This window comes from Manacus vitellinus, unplaced genomic scaffold, assembly GCF_001715985.3.
Source record: "Manacus vitellinus isolate BGI_N305 unplaced genomic scaffold, ASM171598v3 scaffold_28_pilon, whole genome shotgun sequence".
Taxonomy (NCBI): Eukaryota; Metazoa; Chordata; class Aves; order Passeriformes; family Pipridae; genus Manacus; species Manacus vitellinus.
In genome coordinates, this window is record NW_021940122.1 from 716,013 (window position 1) to 737,211 (window position 21,199).

The 21,199-nt window shown below is 37.4% G+C and overlaps 1 protein-coding gene across 2 annotated transcripts in view; it reads left to right on the top strand.

The window, feature by feature from the left end:
* Positions 1 to 396: 396 nt before the first annotated feature.
* The window catches only part of CBLB (Cbl proto-oncogene B), a 132,934-nt gene continuing 112,131 nt past the window's right edge, over positions 397 to 21,199 (top strand). For both annotated transcript variants that reach the window (XM_018074701.2, XM_018074702.2), the window contains exons 1-2: positions 397 to 549; positions 9,886 to 10,136. In XM_018074701.2, the coding sequence (XP_017930190.1) occupies positions 403 to 549; positions 9,886 to 10,136 (398 nt within the window). In that variant the 5' untranslated portion in view covers positions 397 to 402. The remainder of the gene's footprint in view (positions 550 to 9,885; positions 10,137 to 21,199) is intronic.

Sequence of the window (21,199 nt, forward strand, 5' to 3'; positions counted from 1 at the left end):
CCCCCGCCTGCCCTGCGGGTTCCTGCCTGCCTGCTGCCCTCGCTGCTTCTCCCTGCTCCCTCCTCCTCCTGCCCCCGCTCTGCCGCGGCCTCTTTTGTTGTGCGGGGCCGGGCATGGGGGCGCGGAGCCCGGCGCGGGTGGGCTCCCCCCTCCCGCCTGCCCGTGCCGGTGTTGACGATAAATCCTGGATCGCTTCTGCCAGTGTAAACCCGGGCCAGGTGGGTTTACGCTGTTTGTCGTGAAAAGTTAAGCTTGTTCCTAAACATGCCGTGATCTTGCCCCTTCCTGCCCGTGGAGAAGGAAGTGTTGCCTCGCAGGCTGCGACGGGTTCTGTGACAAGATGTTTTCAGAGCACCTTGTGAGTCTGTGTTTCTCTGTCTTTGCGGCCAGCTTGGCTCCCAGATGGCCAATTCGCTCAACGGCCGGAACCCGCGCAAGGGACGGATCCTGGGCTTCATCGATGCCATTCAGGATGCTGTGGGCCCCCCCAAGCAGGCAGCTGCCGACCGGAGGACTGTGGAAAAGACCTGGAAGCTTATGGACAAAGTGGTGGGTGTCTCGGTGCATTCGTGTATACACAGTGAAGAATGGGACTATTTAAATAAGTACACATGGGCAAACAGCTCCTTCCTCAGCTCTGACTACTGTGCTGTGTGTGCCTCGGGAAGTAAGGGGACTTATATTTTAGGTTATTTAAGCACCATTTGTCTTTTTTTATTTTTTTTTTTTCTTTCCAGTGGCCTCTGGCTATGTTTTTTTTAATCTTGGTTTGTGGAAGGAAAACAAATGTGTGTGTTTGCCTTAGGCTATTGTTATTTTCAGATCCTTTAAAATGACTCAAACTTGAAGAGCTGTCCTAACCAAAAGCTGCTTAACTTAGACTTGTAATCACATATTCTGTGTGTTTCGTGTTGGATCACACTGTTAGTCTGCAAACTTAAACCCCAGCCTTGATAGAAATCAATACTATCACAAAAACTTTGTTGATATTTTTCTGTCAATGATCAGGATGCTGTTAAGAGTGAGCATCTTGTAATAAGAAATGCAAATATGAATCTCTGAAAGTAGGTGTTCTTCCTCAGTAGAAGGAAGTTTTCAACTTGGAAACTAGGAACCTGGTTTGTTGTTGAAACCGCATGGGGAGTGTATAGCTCTCATTTCCCCCTGTGTCAGGTCTTTTACAGATCTATACAGTAAGGTTGTACCCTGATTTTTTTTGTATATTGTCTGTGTATTGTCTTTAAACCCACTGTTTGGATTTGTGGATTGCTTTCATTCATCCAGTATAGGATAACTGTATTTGTCATAGCCCATCAGAACAGCCAGTAAGGCCTGTTCAGTAGAAGTCACTGGAAAGGCTGGATATTGTGCTGTGCTTCCTTTTTCATTTTACTGGATAAGTGTCCTCAATTTGGATCTTTAATGTATCCTCTTTAAGCTGCCTTCAGTTAATCAAATTTTATTTCCAAATTGTATTAAAGTATACCAGACAGGATGATGTCATAATGTGAGAATGCTGTAGCTTGCTGCTTGAGTTTTTAGTATTTCATACTTATAGCGAAAGGATGTGTTTGAGCAAATTTAATATGCTGGCAAACAAATTTAAATCTCTTAGCCTTCTGTGGCAGTAGGTGCAGGAAGGTCATTTTTTCTCTGCCTAGATCAAACCCAGGGATTAAAATCAGAAATAGAAACCAACTTGATCAACTGTTGTTTCAAATCCCATTTCTGGAATGTGTTCTATGACTAATTTCTGTGGTGGGTCACTGATCAAATTAATACCTAGCCAAGGCAATAGCTCTGTCAAGTCAGTGAGGTGCTACCCATAGTGAGGTTGTGGTTTTAAGGCCTATTTTGCTTGTTGTAACAACAGTCATTATTCTTGTTTATTCTTTAACTGTAGCAACTGTGATAACCATCGTTTTTTACTGTAAGGTAGATAAAGTTTTCTCCTTTTCTAAAGGTGTTAGGGAAATGGAGAATGGAAACAAAGCAAAGCTATTATCTTGACCAAAGAATGAAAAAAGACCAGCCTTAAAAACTAAGGGCAAAGCTCAATAATTTCCGGTTTACCTTTCCTTCATTTCTTTCTATAATTTCTTCTTCTGGCAGGTGAGATTTTCTGTGTGAATTGTTTGTTTGCAACAATAAGGGATTAACCAATACTACAAATACTGCTACCCTGTAAGAGCTATACTGTGAGGGTGGTTTTATGGTGTGTATAAAAGTTCTGGCTACCTAGACACCATGCAAACTTCTTGGTGTGGAATCGATTCTGTGTCATGGTTTCAAATTGTTTGGATTTCCTTGTAATGTCTGTTTTCCATGGCCTGATGCTTTAGGTTGGAATAGGCAGAAGGTTGCGTTTTTGCTTAAGTGTCTTCTCTTTAAGCTTTTAATATCGGTTTGAAAAAGAGTTCTTTAGCAGGACAGAACGTTATAGTAGTGTTCCTGCTTAGAGCCTTGTTTGTAAAAGCTACTGTAAGCAATATGCTTACAGGAAATAAGAAAAAAAAATTGCTAGTAAGTAATCAGTGAATGTGGATTGTTACCTGTACATCTTATATCTGTATTTTCCTTTCTATACTTCATCCATTGAGATCTGTACATTTTTTGTTTACTGGTATGTCTTTTTTAATGTGAATTTACAATACTAACTGTATTGGTAAAGGGTCATCAACCATTAACATTAATGTCCAGTTTCCCTGCTGCTTTTCTCATGGGTAAGCAGTAGCTTTACCATTAAGAACCAAAAATATTTTGTTTAATGCCTTTGCAATGCAAAGGATAATATTCCTTTTATGGTTTGGAAGGCTAGCCCCGCGTTCCAGTGCTAGCATTGTATGAGAAAGTTGACCATATATCTCTGGACTTGTAGCAAGCAAAGTGCTGTTTTTAAAGCTTGATGTCTATTTTAGAAAGTTCCTGTGAACAAAAAAATCAGTATTGTTAACAAACAACTCAAGTCTTCTTTAAACTATGTATAAATTATGTGAGGATTTTTTTTTCTGAAATTGTAAACCTTATGGTTTTTAAAACCTAGAGACTAGTAGTGTATTACTATTAGAGGATAATGGTTATGTTGAGACAAACTTTGGGAGAGAATGACTGTTATGTAAACATGGGAGTAGTTAGGTCAGTTTACTGCTTGGGCTGTTTAGAGTTGCCAGTACTATTTGTTCACACTTCAGTCCTGTGGGTTTCAAGCTGATAAAATTGTGACACATTCTGAATGGGATATTTAGAACAGGTATATTTCAGCAACTTTCAATGACTTTTCAGAACTCTTATGCACTGGACCTGAAAATAATTAAATTTTCTAACATGAAGATTAACAACATTCCCTAAACTATTTGGGCACTCTGTCATGGCCCCCTCAATTGCTTGACTCTGACTGGATAAATGGGGTGGCAGTTTGATTTGCTATTTAGTAATTATTCAAGAGCAAATTAGAATGCGTGTCCAAAGCTCATACTCTTGATTTAGTGAGTAAACGCTGTGTTACCTCTGCAACTTAGTATTGTGATTTACTTTAAATTAACATCTCTAAGCATCTAAGTGAACATATGAAGTGTGGTAGTTGAAACTACGTGTGCATTGGATATTCTTTGCAATGCTTTATGTAATCGTTACATTAGTGTGCAACCCTCCGATTCAATTAGATGTCATTGTTCCAAAGGATCTAGAAAAGGCAGTCATCAGTCACAACCATGCTATTCTTCATTGTATAATCTGGTCCGGTGACAGGACTTCAGGGAACGATGTGAAGCTGTGTTGGGAGAGGTTTAGGTTGGATATTAGGAAAAGGTTCCTTTCCAGATGCGCTGGAACGGGCTCCCCAGGGACAGCACCAAGCCTGCTGGAGTTCAGGAAGTGCTTGGACAATGCTCTCGGGCATATGGTAGGATTGTTGGGGCTCTCCTGTATCGGGCCAGGAGTTGGACTTTGCTAATCCTAGTGGGTCCCTTCCAAGTCAGGATATTCTATGATGCTATGGTCAAAGGTGGTAGGAAGTCTTATGTCCTGCATACACTGCTTGTGGAAAAAGAATAAAATAGTAAACAGAACTGGAAGCTACTCTGTTTCTAGTTGGAAGAAAGTAAAATTGCTCTCTGAAGTCAACCGTCCTTGTGCATATGTAGCATCAGGATTGTTATCACTTCTACCTCCAGTATGGAAACATACGGCTCAGTTGTAGTGTGGTTGTTGTTGAACAAGCACTTACTGTATTCTCAGGCAAAAAGACTGGTGATTGGGTCACCTCTACTTACATTCTGATGAGAAGGCTTCTTTCAGAAAGAAAAGCCATCTCCGTCTTTCTGTGAAAAATAAAATGCATTGCAGTTAAGGGAACTTTAGGCAGGAAGAAATCTATGTTCAGACTTTGACTGTTTTCCTGGTTAGCCCCTCCTGATAAATTTTTTCAGAGTTCATTGTTAGTAGCACTGTGTTGTGGTTTTCTGGAGAACTGCAGAGCTACCTTTGTGCTCTCTGTGGTGTGTCAAAGTGTTTTAATTCTTTGACAATTCTGTACAGCATGGCAGAAGGCACTCATTCAGTTGGGCAGTTTTGAAGTGTAGTTTTGGGAGTGTGTGAGCACTGATGCTCCGATTGTTCTAGCTCATTCTGTTTAAGCGGATGTCCTACTCATTAGATACTTACTCTGTTTTAGCTGAGGTACTTTCCTTGTATTGTCTTTGACTAGCATTAGGTGTTGAAACAGGTTGTGTTAAGGCTGCTATACTTTGCTTGAACAAAAGTTCTTTTCTCAAACAACTCCAGGGCTTTCAACTTTGTTTGCTTTAAAAAGTGAATAGAAAATAGTTTTCTGCAAGAAATTGTCTCCATACAATAGGCCTCCATTACTCTCATCTTTGACCATGCTATGAAATAATGCCTTGTAATTTGAGTCAAACATATTCAAAAATGGTGGAGGAAGAGAGGAGGGAAGAGGAGGTTGATTTTTTTTCTACAAAGGAACTAGAGTAAGCTTGTCTAGAAGTTCCAGAGTTAACTGTTTCAAAATCAGTTTCTGGTAGATTAGGATAATGCCTCAGTGTTTCACAATCAGAATTGTACTCTCTTGCTTCTGTGATTCTGGATTAAGTACTTGGATTTTCCCTGAGTGAGGTAGTGGAAGGAGCTTAGTTTTGTCTCAGTTTACCTCAACAAGAGAGACATTTCTTACTAACTTGTTGACTGACTGCTTTTAATTTTTTACACTGCTTGCTAAATATGTACATGCTTACTTCCAGTCAAAACAATACAAAAATCACACAGTGATATGATTCATGTCCGCTCCTAAGGTGTTGGTGAGAGTTGCTTTGTAAAGTGCAATATAGAGGTCTTTATTTTTGGAGTGTTTTTTTGGTTGTTTGTTTTGTTTTGAGTTCTGTTTTCTTTTGAAGAAAGATCTTGGTAAATCTTTTGCGTCAGCAGGTGTTATTTCTTGTTGCTTACTTTTAATTGTTCACTGCTGTGGTATGTGTCAGGACATCCTCATGCTGGAAACCATATGGTTTAGCAGCCATTTCTTTACAATATTACTTCCTTTCAACTGAAACCTTGTGTACTCTATAAAGTAAAGAAAACCTTGTGCTACTTCACTGGATCACTGACTTGAACTTAATGTTAGCATTTTTTTCAATTAGAATGTATAAGGCTAATAAAGGTGCAGAAGATTTTTTTGTATGACTTTCTTAAAAGCTTATTTTGAAATTGAAGGTTCTGGTAGTGTGCTGTATTTGTCTCTGTAAATTCATCAGAAGGTGAAGCCTCGTAAACCATCTTGACTACAGGATCCAGTTTTGATGTGTATATGGCTGTATGTAATGACACTGGACTGAAGACTTTCTACAACTTCTGAAAGAGAAACTTATTTTTTTAATTTTTTTTTAATTTTTCCTTATAACTGGATATTCTTTTTGTATAGTTGAATGGACTGGCTGTTGAAAATTCAGCCATCAGCATAAGCAATTTGCTTTTTCCTGTTGTTTTTATATTTTAATGGTATATAATGTGAAACCACTTATATTTTGCTTCTTGGCACATCTGGTTGAAAAGATAGACTTCAGGAAGATAATTAATTCTTTTTTCATGAGTTTTAAGTTAGAAAATAAGTAATTCAAAATGTTTGCAGCCTTCTTTGCTTGCAGTCTGCTTTCATTGCTGATTTTTTCCTCTGAATAAACGTCACCATCTTTCAGCTATTTTTTTCCCCCGTGTTTGTTGCTTCATAAAGTTGTAAGGCCTAATCAGTGATACAGATTTATGTCACCTGTAGTTGGCTTTGTGAAGAATGTCAGTCTGATTTCGAGTTTTGACTGAATCAGAAATTGCAGAGAACAGAAGTTCAGAGGGGAAACATCTATGCTTTTCATAAAGGTTTTCACTTCTGTGTTTGAAAGTCCAGTTCTTCTTACTCTTCTACAAAAGAAAAAGAAATTCATGTATGTCTCTGCATGGATGATTTTTCAGGTCTGTCTACACATGCAAAATTCTTTGCCTGATGTCTGAAATCTCTTTAAAGAATTCTGTCAGCTTAACTTCAGTGTAACAAGAAAAAAATGTTTAATCTCCTTCCGTGAGTTTCTCTTGTTAGCTCCTTTCTTGATCTTCTGGGGTGACACCATCATCCTGCCTTCACTTGTGCAACTCCTTTACTTGAACTGCTCTTTTAGAAGTTGTGTCTGAATCTTTCAGGTCAATCCATTCACCTAAATCTCTCATTCCATCCAGACTTTGCTATTCTCTATGTAAGTTCAGCTTTGCTTTTCTGACCTTGAAAGAATGCCATCCTATCCAACCTTTATTCTCTGAGAATGCTACTTCAGGCATGTCCTAAACCGTGGCTGGGACTCTGTTGTCCTTTATTTATCCTGATGACCTTATCTTTATCACATGAAATATAAACAAGTTATTTTCACTTTCAAAGTCTCTTTGCATTTATGGATTGCAGTTCCAGACTTTATTACCAGGTCAAGACATGATTAGGTATCTTAATATTTTACTCTTTTTTGCTTCCTTCTATCTTCTTCCTCAACTGAGGAGTTCTTTTATGAGCCACAAAATTATTTGAGACCTTGCTATGAAACATTGCTGTTTATATCTAGAAATACTGAACTGCTAGTGTTCAGTCCCTGAACTACCCTCTAACATGTTCAACAGTGTTATGCTTATGTATTCATATTTGCCTGCTTCCCCTTGGCTGTCATTTTTTTTCTATTGAGATTGTAAATTTCTCTGTGAAAAGGCTTCCTGATGTGTTACTTGGTCTAATAGTTGAAAGAATAATAGCAATTACTAAACCAACAATGGATCAGTGAAATGAGGGGAGCTATTGCAAATGTCATGTCTTAAATACTGCTTTGGATAAAATGCATTTCTACAGTACTTATGGGTTTGTGCAGTTCCAGTAGTGCTGGGCTTCTTTTTAAAAACTTGTCAGTGCTTGACTTCTGTCCATTCAGAATTCTATCTCCACTTTTCTAACTATGACCCCAGTTACCTAAGTCTGCTTGCCTGATTGTGTTTTTATGTATATGTTTCAGAGGGTAAAAAACTATGATGTGTTTGCTTTGCTGTTTGTGGTGCCTGAAGGTCTGCTAGTGACAACAGTCTGAAGGCAGTACATTTTTTAATGGTTAGATCTAGAAATTGCAAGAGGGATCAACAATACTGATAAAGCTTTGAGTTTAGAGAGGTGAGTGTTAGAGAATACAAGTTTGTTCCCCCTCCCCCGGAATTGCTCAAGACTGCACTTTTTTGAAGTTGATACATTAGTCAGAATAGGAATCTAGTTTCAGCAGTATTAAGATGTTTTTACAACCTCGTTAGTTACCTCAAAAGAATGTCAAAGTCACTAATATATAATGTGGCAATCTCCAAATGATGCCTATAAAACTTTTATACCACATGGACTTAATTTTTTTTTAAGTATTTGCATATGTACAGCTGCACGCGCATGTTTAGAATGTGTCCCTCTTCAGTGTTTTAGCTGATCATAGACAGCTCAGTGCAATACCACTGAAAAACTACCTGTTAGTTTTGATCTCTCTTGCTTTCTAGAACAGAACATTACAGAACAAACTATAAGAGAATTTGAGTAGCCAGGAGACAATTTTAACCTTGTAGATGTTTAGGAAACAAAACCTTTCTCTTCCAGAAACAATTCCAGTAGATACTAGATTGAAATAAAGTTGTTCAAGTAATCGAAGTTTATTCTTTAAGTAAGATATATATTAATCAATTAATATTTGTACCATTTAGGAACATGAGGACTCCAAGTCCATTAAGATGATCTTGTATTTGGTTTGCATGGCAAAGTTTTAGTAACGGAGAGACTGTGGGGTAGCTTCTGTGAGAAGCTGCCAGAAGCTTCCCCCACATCTGATAAAGCCAGTACCAGACCTGCTGCTGACCCCCATCAATGATGGTGGTAGAGCCTGTGGGATAAGGTGTTTAAGAAGGTTGGAAAAAAAGTTACTGTGCAGAAGTCTGTTGCAGGCAGGGAAGAGAGCAGTGACAATATGTGAGAGAAACAGGTCTGGAAACACCGAGGTCAGTGCAGAAGGAGAGGGAAGAGGTGCACCAGGTACCAGAACAGAGATTCCCCTGCAGCCCTTGGTGCAGACCATGATGAGGCAGCTGTGCCCTGCAGCCCATGGAGGTCCCCAGTGGAGGAGAGATCCACCTGCAGCTTGTGGAGGACTTCAGGATGGAGCAGGTTGATGCTTAAGGAGGCTGTGACACTGTGGGAAACCCACACTGGAGCAGGCTCCTGGCAGAACCCATGGAGAGAGAAGCCCATGCTAGAGCAGGTTTGCTGGCAGGACTTGTGACCCAGCAGGGGATGCATGCTGGAGCAGCCTGTTCCTGGAGGGGACAGTAAGCTGTGGAAGGGACCCACGCTGGAGCAGTTCATAAAGAACTGCAACTTGCAGGAAGGACTCATATTGGAGAAGTTTGTGGAGGACTGTCTCTTGTGGGAGGGGCCCCATGGTGGATCAGGGGAAGAGTGTGAGTGGCAGAGACTGAAGAGAAAGGAGTGGCAGAGACAACCTGTGATGAACTGACCACAGCCCCCAGTCACCGTCCCCATGCGTCACTGGGGGGAAGGAGGTCGAGAGGATAAAATTAAGCCCAGGAGGAAGGGAGTTGCTACCCTACTCTGATTTGATTGGTAGTAAAATTCAGTTCCCCAAATTGAGTCTATTTTGCCTGTGACAGTAACTGGTGAGTGATCTCTCCCTGCCCTCATCTTGACCCATGAACCTTTCATGACGTATTCTCTCCCCTCTTACACTGAGAAGGGGAATAATAGAAAAGCTTTAGTGGGCACCAGGCATCCAGCCAAGATCAAATCACCAAACTTCTAGTACAACCAGGAGCTGAAAAATAATGCTTTTAAATTCCTGTAGGTTCTAAGTTGTTTGTTGGATAAAGAAAAGAGAGAGCCATCAGATGACTAAGTAATTTAGAATGTCAGTTCTTGGTAGATGCTTGAACATCCATAGGTAAGTTAGCTTGCAGCAAACAGATCTGTATGAAAGTACTGCTCTTGGCTTTAGTTGCATGCTGTGTTTTGATAATATGCTCCTTAGCATATATTAGGCAGGCAAAGACATTCTTACTTTAAGGGAAAAGCCCCAAACTTTGTAGGTAAGCTTGTTTGCTTTTTATACATGTGACAAGATTAAGTCAAATTTTACCTCTTTTGACATTAGAGTCTATGTTGGGATTTCACGGAATATAAATGAAGTAGGATTTACTTCTGTGTGCCTGGAGACTAGAGAAGTATGTTACACCTATAAGTTTGAAGATGTCAGATCAGTTTTTGTCCCAACATATTTCTTGTCTTTTACATTCTCCTGTTTTTGCTTATAGGTAAGACTGTGCCAAAACCCAAAGCTTCAACTCAAAAACAGCCCACCTTACATACTTGACATTCTACCCGACACTTACCAACATTTGCGACTTATACTGAGCAAATATGATGACAACCAGAAACTTGCACAACTCAGTGAGAACGAATATTTTAAAATCTACATTGACAGTCTTATGAAAAAATCAAAACGGGCTATAAGACTCTTCAAAGAAGGAAAGGAAAGAATGTATGAGGAGCAGTCACAGGACAGGTAAGTGAAATATTTAAATATGAAGTAGATTATTGGGTCTGTCTGCTTTCTTAACACTGTTGTCTGCAGCCATTGTATTTTGACATTTTTAATTATTTAAAGAGCAGAAACATTCATTGCTTGGATTCATTGACCCTGCAGGTCAATCAGGAATTAGCTGGATTTGTTCCACTGTATGCTCTTATCTGTCACTTTGTGACCTTTAAAACCAAGTGCATTTCCTTCATAAAACATTCATTTAATTGTACTTACTTATTCACGGGGTCCTGCAGTATGTAGTTTTTCCTGTGGTAGAGAGAGTGACTGTTAACTTGGCTTGAACTTGACCTCCCTACCCCAGTTCTTAAAACTGTGGGAGCCATGATGGATGTTGACTTGGAGCTTTCCCAAGGGATGGAATGAAACAAAACAATATTCACATTTTCAGATATTATGTGGTGTTAGCATAAGGTGATGATAATGCTAGTTTGGTGCTGAGAAGTTGCATCAGAAACCTAACGGATTCCTGATTTGCAGTGGTTCAGTTTTAATAAAAGGAATAATGTCTGCTTTATCTGTACTCTTGGTGGTAACTGAAGAGGTTTTTAATATTTGATTTTATTACCTAATACTTTAAAAAGAGTATTTCAGGAAATTCTTTGCAAAATCTACCATCTTGTTTTGGGAAGGAGAGAATATAACACTGCTTGTGGCCATTAGTCTTTGCCATGTGTTGTATAACTTTAAATCTATTCAAATAAGAGAGATGATGCTCTTTCCAGAGTCCCTTCTTTTTAGAGGAGATAGTGGGGAGTGGGAAACAAAGTGAATGGAGGATTGAATCCTTGCTCTTCTGACTGCACCTGAGCTCTGAGGCAGGCATGGTTGCAGTATAGTTTTACAGCTGGTGAAAGTGTTGGTAGAAGCAGTGAAATGTCTACATTCTTGTAAATGTCACTGCTGTTATGTTTGATTTATACATATGTTCCTTCCAGATCTTTAGCAATGATTATAGCTGTTCAGTGTACTGTGGTAGTCTCCTGTGCTTGGTAGGGTGTCTGAAGTTTGCTTAACATCTAAGGAAATTTTTTTTTTTTTAAAGTAAGTAAAGACTGTCCAATTGGGAATATATGTAGAGAAAATGCTCCAAGAGGAGCAAAATACACTGTTTGAGCTGTTTTAGTGACAAGTACAGATTTTGGTGGATGTGTTTGGTGTTTGAATTCCTAGGTATGTAAAAGAACGTTTTCCGTGTAGATGCATTCTTACCAGAACCCCAGGAAGAATTGTTCAACATGGAGCCTATGGCTTCTTTTTTAAGTATCCCATTTGTTGTATGTGCAGAAGTCATTGTGTTGCAAAGGAAATGAGAATTTTCTATGGTGAGGGAAATTTGACAAGTGGTTGCATTATATAAACAGGTTCTATTTTGATATACCTGTGCTGTATGAAATCTCCATCTGCGTAAGGTTTTGCTTACAGTTAGCAATAAATTAAAACCAGTTTCAGTGTCACTTTTTCAGAATATCTGCTGTTACTGCTCGAATGACTGTGCAGAAATTGTCTTTAGTAATTTTATCTAGTTGTTAGAGTTACTTTCTTCTTTCCAGTTACCCGCTTCATTTCCCTGTGTTAGGGTAACAGTGGTGATATAAGGATGTCTTGTGAAGCAGACAGTTTTTGAGGAAGGTACAGTTAACATATTTACTGTCTTTTTATTTGAGTCATTCTTGTGACATGATTAGAGAGGAGGGATTTTAAAGCAAATCATACTAATGAAGTGCACTGAATCACAATAACTACTTCAGGCTCCCTAAATTTGTATTTCAGAAGGTGACAAATGTGTTATTTTGCCTAACTGATGGAGTCTGAAGCTTGAGGAAAGGAGGGCAATAGAAATGCTTTTCCTGTGTTCGAATTTTTAGCTGTGTTTCCTATACAATCTTAAACAAAAAAACTGTAAGCATTATTTCAGCAGCTCATGCCATTCCAAGTTAAAGCTACATCTTTATGATTTCAGTGCACCCTCTTTCATCTACTGGTAGTGTTTAATCTGTATGTGTGTCGTAGTTTAAAGTTGACTGAAGGTGTACTTGTTTGCTGAGCAAAAAGCAAAGCAGTGCTTCAACACACTTAATCGTGTTAATTCTTGGTAACTTAATAAAGAAGTCGTTAATGGTTTTAGCTTATTTGCTTCCAAATATGCCTCATTAACCTAAATACATTATTTGTTAGCGTTATGATGCACTCATAGGAATGATCATTTAAAGATATGTTTTTGAAGATGCTTCTAAAATGAATGTCAAATTGAAATAGTTTGTAGTAGAAGCATTGGGAAGTAGTCAGTTTTAAAAAAAGGCAAGGCAAATGTTGACACCTGGACAGTTTCTATGTTTGTTTTTTTGTTGTTTTTTTTTTTTATTTCTCTTTTGGTTTCTGGATAGAAGGTCATCATGGAAAAGAGAAACTGACTGTGTTTGGAAGCATTCTTTATGTATATATTCTTTATATATATATATATATAGGTATAATTTTAACCTATTAGCATTATTAAATAATATTTTTAATTCTATAGTGATGGTACATTTAGGAACCAGTGCACATATACATGTGATTTTATTTGTCTGATGACACCAAAGTTACTCCATTGTGAATAATTTGTCATAAATTTTAATTCTCAAAGATCCTGTGCATGAAACAAGATAGTGTGCCAATCAGATTATGTACAAGAGCTTACACTGTGTTAGTGCTGCTTCTCTACCTTGTTTCCATATCAAATACATGTCTAAGAGTAGTTGGTGCTGTTCTATACTGTATTGGATGAATCTTGCTAAGTGGAGAAAGCAGGGTTTGCAGGTTTGTTTGTTGTGTTTGAACTGCATCTGTCCTGTGGCTATGATGTCTACTTTGAAATTATGTCCTCTCAATCCTCTTGCTTAATAGGAGATGATGGTTCAGTAAGTTCTGTAAACTGTACTAAATATAGACTTCACAGAAGTTCCACTGTGAGTGAGGTAATTTTAAGATCTTTTTGTCACAGATTTTACTTTCTAAAAGGTTATTAACCCAGGTTTATTAAAACTGCTCACTCAGGTACATCTACTCTTAAAAGGCTTTCTGTGTCTTCAACGAATTTGTTTTTGTTGGGCCCTTTTTTTTTTTGGTTCTCTTTGTTTATTGGGAAGTAAACTAAAGCTGGAAAACATCTTTTCTGTGAAGTCCAAACTTCCTTTCTTCTTGCTGCATTCCAGAATTATGCATCCAGAAAAAGTAAAAACTTTGTAGAATGGCAGTTTTTCAGATAAATGTGTTAGCCAGGTGTAGAAATCAAGCACATCAGTTATAATAATGAGACTAGAGGAGGAATAAAGTGGCAGTGGGGAGATTACATTTGGATTCATTCAAGATGCTGAACATGGTCTTCAGGGCTAACACAACTGCTTTTTACTAATGGAGACAAGTGGGAGGTTTCCTGTGCTTACCTGTAAATCATGTCCTTGGAAGAATACACCTTTTGATGAAATTTATTCATTGACTGTTTTAATGTTGCATGCCTTCTGCTGTATGCCCTTTATTTGAGAAGTGGAAAAGTATAAAACCAGGGTGTATAATTAACAATATCTTAAATGCTTCTCAGTTTGGCCAAAGTAAGTTGACTATTTTTAAGTGGCATTCCAGAAGTGGAAGGTAAAAAGAAAGATGGGTATTTCTTAAGTAGTAGGTGGTATGTGTATGAAGGTGGCAAGAGGAGAAGAGCTGAAGTGGTTTTGGGGCCAGTGTAGAAACAGATGTGCACGTAGGGAAAGTCAGAGTCAAAGCAGTCCTTCGAGGTGATCACAAAACTACTCCTGTTTCTGTATAGAAAGTCTTACTAAATTCTCTTGTGCATCTGGCAATTTGATGTCATGATTCAAATTGTGTGTTTCTAAATTGTACAGCTTGTTTAAATGTTTAATTGGTGCAGAATTCTTATACTCTCTTAAGGCTTCTGAGGAGGTCTTATCTACAGTTCAAGCAATAGATCAGGTTCTCCTTTGTTACTGTTCATGTTGGTTAATGGTTTTATAGAGTATGCCATTTCTCTTCCTTAAGTCTGCATTGACAATTGAGATCAGTTAAGGTTCTTGAATCAAGTCCTTGAACTGGCACATCAAATTACACAGCATTCTTGGTAGAGACCTTTCTACTGCAGAAATTTCTGGCATATTCCCTCCTTACCTTGAAAATATAGACTTGATAAGAAGTTAAAACAGTTAGCATCAGGATGAGTGTCAGGTATTCCAGCTGTAAAACAGTAACAACCATTTGTATACTTCTGTCCTGTGGTAAGTGTAAGCTAGCTTACCGTGCTTCTTTGAATTACCTCATGTTCTACCACAACCTTGCTGTTTTATTTGTAGGAATTTAGGAAGTTTATAACTTAGCTAGCCTCACAACTTGTTTGTGTCTCCAGGCAGAGGAAGTTTTGTTGATTAAAAGAAGGATCAGGAAGAGTAAAGTTTTGATTCAGGATGATTTTATTTGGACAAGTTAAGATTGTTTTGGCTGATGGTTTTCTTGTTTGACAAATGGAATGTACAGATTCACAAAAGGATGTTACTGGCTCTTTTCATACAGCCAGTTTTGGCTATTGGTTGATATCACACAGATAACTTGGTAATTGTCAAATAAAGTAAAAGTTATGGGCTTCCTAGAATCCTGTAACTTGTTCCATTTTCCTAGCATATTATGTAGCTTTTAGACTTCAGTACATTCTGAGCTGAACAGTTAGGCTGTACATATCATGCATCTGTTGCTTAACGTGATATGTAAACCCCTCTACTTAAACTGTGTCAACACATTTTAGAGATGAAATATATTGACTGTTTAATCTTGCTGAAGCTAAGGGAAAGAAATCTAGTATTTGTTTTTTTCCCCTCCTGTATTTATCTACCTGTATTTTTAGATGATTCCTTCAATAGATTTTTAGGAAAGGTAGTTGCATTAATCTGCTTGAAAGTCTTCTGGAGTGTTGACTCATTGCTTAAAATTGCTGTGCTGTCTGTAGGAAAAAGAGGACACTTCTCCTTCAGTGTACAACCCTTTATTAAGGTAATTGGGAATGGAACTTGGCTACAATAAATAATCTCTAAGAAAGAGGCTTCTTCTGAGGAAAAGAGAGTAGATGACTGATTAGGTGGGGTTGCATGGGAAGAGGAAATGCAATGAATTTTTTTTTTAAGCTTTTATGTTATGGTGAGAATTTCCACCCCCCTTTCCCCTCCTTGTTCCTTAGATGTGATATAAAACCAGATGTGAGCCAAACAGCTTTAATAAGCCCCTTGGTGTACCTGACCCACATGAGTAACTGAGCTTCAGTGCAGATTTGGTGAAGCACAAGCCATTTGCTATTTTTGGTTCTAGTCTAAATTAAACAAGGAATGTTATACAAACACACTTTTCAAACAAAGGGACTCTTGTTGCAGAGGGCAGGTGAGAATGCGTGGAGGTTACAAATGGTAAGGCGGTATTATGACAGCTTGTTCTCAACATAAATGCAAACAGCCTGTGTGACTGCAGTACTTGTAAGGCAAAATTTAAATTTTTAGATTTTTTTTTTTTTAAATCTTCACTGCTTGGGGGAGGGTGTTGCTAAATGAGAACAAAGGAAGTAATAGTAGCAGAGTTCCTTAAAGGCAACTATTTATTCAGATTGCAGAGGAAGACAAGGATTTTAAAACCACAAAAGATCCTAATGAAAAAATAGTGGCTTGTAAATTCTTCTAATTGATTTAGATCCTTCATCTATATCTAGCTGTGTAGAGGAGAGATATGTGCACTTTGTCTTTTACGTTTCACTCTTATAAAATCAGACAGCATTTTCTATGTTAGTGCAAGGTGTCTTTCAAACAAGGTGTCTTACAAATAATGTGGTGTTGACAGTCACATCTCACAGTTCAGCTGCTTGTGAGGGGATATACATAGTCTGAGATCCTCCTTGTTGCCCTTTTTGTAACCATTTATACCTGTGAAAAGTGTACATGATGATGTTGCTGAATTTTAAGGTGCCGCAGGATTTATACCTACTTTGTGCATGTGTGAAAGGTCTCAAAAAGCACAAAGTTAGGGGAATTCAGTCCTGCAGACTTTTCATGTGTTACATGTTAACTTCACTGCTTGGGGGAGGGTGTTGCTAAATGAGAACAAAGGAAGTAATAGTAGCAGAGTTCCTTAAAGGCAACTATTTATTCAGATTGCAGAGGAAGACAAGGATTTTAAAACCACAAAAGATCCTAATGAAAAAATAGTGGCTTTTAAATTCTTCTAATTGATTTAGATCCTTCATCTATATCTAGTTGTGTAGAGGAGAGATATGTGCACTTTGTCTTTTACGTTTCACTCTTATAAAATCAGACAGCATTTTCTATGTTAGTGCAAGGTGTCTTTCAAACAAGGTGTCTTACAAATAATGTGGTGTTGACAGTCACATCTCACAGTTCAGCTGCTTGTGAGGGGATATACATAGTCTGAGATCCTCCTTGTTGCCCTTTTTGTAACCATTTATACCTGTGAAAAGTGTACATGATGATGTTGCCAAATTTTAAGGTGCCACAGGATTTATACCTACTTTGTGCATGTGTGAAAGGTCTCAAAAAGCACAAAGTTAGGGGAATTCAGTCCTGCAGACTTTTCATGTGTTACATGTTAACTTCTTTTATGATAAACCTAATGACAGTTCTACTAACTAGGATTATACAGTATGACTGATGCAATATCTATACGGGCATAGTTTTCTACATGATCAGAGGGGTCTGGAAATACTCCAGTGCATTTGGCATTGAGGATAGTAGTACCATTTCTGCTCTGTAACAGCTTTTTTCACATCCCTTCACTATACTTGTCTGCGTGGTCTCTGTAGGGAACAGCTGTGCATGTGGAGGCTGGCCATGGTCACCAGCTATAAATAGAGCTATGTCCTTAGGTATGATAAAGCCCAGCTGATCTCATCAAGATAGCAACTTTAGGAACTTTTTGAAGAAGAGACAGCACTGACTCCTGAATTTACCATGAGGAAAAGTCCTGTAATGGACCTGAATGGATCTTTCATGACTCACTTTTGAATGCGCGGTTGATTCTTAGAAAATTTGCTTTCTACTTCTCTGTCAGAAGTATTCTATGTTCAGTGGTAAGGTATTTGTTTTAGGATGTTCTCAACACTAGCCTGTGGGATGGAAGGTACTTACCATGCAAGAAAAAACGCAGAGAGAGCTTTTAAAAGAAAGCATCCATTTTTATGAAATGTTTGCCTATATATATAAGCACATCTAATTTTATTTTCAGGTTATAAAAATAAATGACTTCCTTTCCCTAATCTTCTGTGGCGTTGTTTTCCATTAAAAATTAGAGACATGAAAGAATAAAAGTCTGCTTTTATGCTATAAAGAAATGAAAAGGAAGTTGGGAATAATCACTTTCAAGTGGTACACTTGCTGTTTAGTCAATAGAAACTCTTTGAAAGTAAAGTAAAGCCAGTTTACGAAAACAGACGTGCTGTAGTGGTAATCCTTTTATCCAAAGAATGCTTGATCAAAAATCAACCTAGAAGACATGCTCCCTGTGCATCAAAACCTGATAAAGACCATCTCACTACCCTGTACAGAGTAAGAAATAACCTTAATCTGAAAAAGGGGTGAAAGTACATGTTATGATTAACACAGCCTGAGTTCAAAACAAGAGAGACAGAGTGAGATATTGATGGAGAGGACAATGGATGGAACTCTCCATTGAAGTCTGCTGTGCTAGAAAGAGAGTACTTTGGTAATTTTAAAATACTTTGTGATCATTTGACATAATTCTTTCTTCCTATTCTGTTCTTTGCTTCAATATTAATGATGTGAATTTACTTGAGTCATGCTAAAAATGACAGAGTTAATATAACTATTTAGTAAGTCTTTTTATCAGTGGCTGCACATTCTCAAGTTAACTTTGTCTTTACAGATTCTACAATGATACTGCGCATGCTCTGGAATGAGTCAAAGCTTTAATATTGTTAATTGATATTGGAGGAACAAGGACTTATAGTTAAAAATGTATGTTTGTGTTGTCTGCATGAAACAGTTCTGCTACTTGTAAGTTTAATATGTTGGCATATTTCATTCTTTTATATTGAACAATTCCAGATGATTTAACAGCATGTTCTCTTGAGAGCCAGTTTAGGAGTATCATTTGCTTGATTTGAAAGAAAATGTGATATTTACACAAAAGACTGTACAATGAATGCAACTGTTAAAAAAATCCAAATAAACAGAACAAGTAGTACACAGAAAGTACCAAGAGTGAACTGTGTCTGAAAAGAAGCATGTCTTTTAACACATAATACAAATGGAAAAAGAAGTCAGTAAGTGAACTTATATGAGGGATAAAACTCCCTGAGCAAGCAGCCAGGTGACTGTCATCAGTGTCTATATAGATAACTAACATATTTTGAATCTTTCTGTTTTGCAACCAAGGTATTCGTTGTTGAAATATTTTTATATTTGTCTCTAGCATATGATAAAATATTGTGTGCTTTCCCCGTCATTTGCTCAGATTTCATATGTCAGAATTAAAGAGCTATCCTGTTCTCTAATAGAAGATTTTCACCATAATCTGTTTATTACCCAATTCTTAACATTGCGTTAAGTGAGATACATATTGAAGAATGTATTGACTTTATTCTTGCAAATACCCTGACAGATCAGAAAAGTGGTGAAGAAATAATGATGTTAGTTCATTTCAGTAATATTTGGTTATAATTATTACTTTACTTTTTCTGGTATGATATAGGGGAAACATAAAAGTAGCAGATGTGTAAGAAACACATTTCTGGGGTATATGATGAAAGATTATAATCAATGGTAACGTATGGATTGAGCTAAATTTGATTTCTGTATGGGTAAAGTTGATGTGATGTCTCTGCAACAAGGACTTTGTTTTTTTATTCTTGAATGGTAAAAGTGGAGAAGTAATTTCAGCATAGTATCTGATGTATTGTATATATCAGGACTCTGTTGGGAACCTAAACAATCCACCTGGCGAGTTAGTCTTTTACTGTTATTAGCTGGTCTTTGGCAACCTCTATGACTGTACAGTGGGAGAAAACTTTGAGGGAAAAATAATTAAGTTTCATTTTTTTCCTCTAATAGATACAATTGTGGGAATGTTCACAAAACATGATCTTGTTTTCCCCTAAGCTAAAATAGTAAAACTATATGGCTTTGAAACTTGAAGCAACAATAAATAGGAAAATGATTCCTGTCTTCTGTACAAAAAATATGCATGAAGATTGTTATTTATTGCACAAATCTTACTCAGAGTTGTCATTAGCAATAGTTAGAGCCTTACTTTGTTCTGTCTGTGATACTAAACAGATGTGTCTATAGAAATAAAATCCACCACCATATCTTATTTTAAGTATTAACCCCAGTTTTGCACCTACCTTCCATAATGTAAATGTGTCTTCTGTTGGGAGTAATACTGAATAATAAGCTAAGGAAGTCTTATCAGCTCTTGATTATCTACTGTCTCTCCTTGAGCTCAAATCCAAAGTATTACACAGTGTCTATGTTGATATGACCAAGACTGGAGAATATCTAGACCCTTGAGAGAGTACTTGACATACTACAGGATTGGATTAGACTCTGTGTACTGATAGGAGAAAGAAAGGGATCTATGGGCTTGTCTATAAGTGAGTAAAGGTAACTGTCTGTAAGTGAATAAAGTAAGTGTCTCTTGCAGGTCCTGACTAGTTATATCTGGAGCCCAGTGTTCATCTCTTTTTCTTGCATCTGTTGACTAACTCATTCAAAGAACTGAAACCTACATACTTAGTGGAAAATCTGGGATCACTCCCTAGCTTGTGTAGAGGAATATTCTGTAACAAATTCAGTCTTGATTATGCTATGAATGAAGAAACATTTTAATAAGATTAATTATTTCTTTTTTTGTGTGTGAGTGCCAGGCCTTAGTGATATCCTAGAGGCTTTTGCTAACCTCTTTATTTGTCCTGAAAAAAAACCCCAAACACCTTCATTAGCTCTATATCAGAAATCTTATTTTTTAAGAGAGGATAATTTCATTTGTTAGTTATCATGTTTAAAATAGGACATTTTAGGCAATACTGTATTATTTAGGAAATGACTGCATGAGAAAAAGTTTGCCTCCCGTTACAAGTTGAAGGGCATTAATGCAAGACAGACAAACGTATTAGCATCTGTTTTCAAACTGTTCCAATGGAAAATGGTCCTCAGCCAACAGAATATTCTGTGAACTCATCTCAGAGTTGTTTCTGAGTCATGAGTGTCTGTCATGGGAAGTATGAAATGCAGGGTCAGTAATAAAACATCGTGTACCTAAGAACATTTGCTAGAACAATGCTTAATTTTTTTAAAAGCAGTCATTTATTTGTGCGACCTTACAGGTGTATGTCCAAGAGCAGGCCTTTAATTCTAACTACTCTCTAGTGGGATGAAGAGAAACACCTTCAGATGTTTTCAATGTCAATATTTTAAACAGTTTGTGGGGCTACAGAGAATTAGTCATTACATAACTTGTAAAAAATGAAATTATTGTGTTACTAGATTACTTTAGGGTTTAATATCAAACTCCTTGAGCATCATTCTTATTTTTGGAGAATGCTTAGTTTTGACAGAAGAAAAATAAACAGTTTCTTTCAAGTCAAAGTTAGAACTTTCAGCAGATATGGTAAATAAGCCTTCCATCAGTACACTTAGAATAGAGCTGTGTAAGTTGTATTTAATACTCTAGAAATGTCATGCATGTTTAAGGAAGCTATAATGCAACAAATAGAGCCTGAAAACATTTGAGTTTGTTAAAATATTCAGCCTATTGTGAAAATTCTGAAGTGGAGAACCTGTGTTCCAATTGTTGTTTGTCATTAAAAGTGATGACAATCTCTGTTAAGAACATCTGCTTGCCTAATATGCCAGCAATAAAGGAGATGACTATGTTATAACTTAGCTTGGTTTTGTCTCTTTATTTCTAAGTACTTGGTTTTAAGATACTAGAAGAAAACCCTAGGGTTTTGGTAACAAAATATTGTTCTA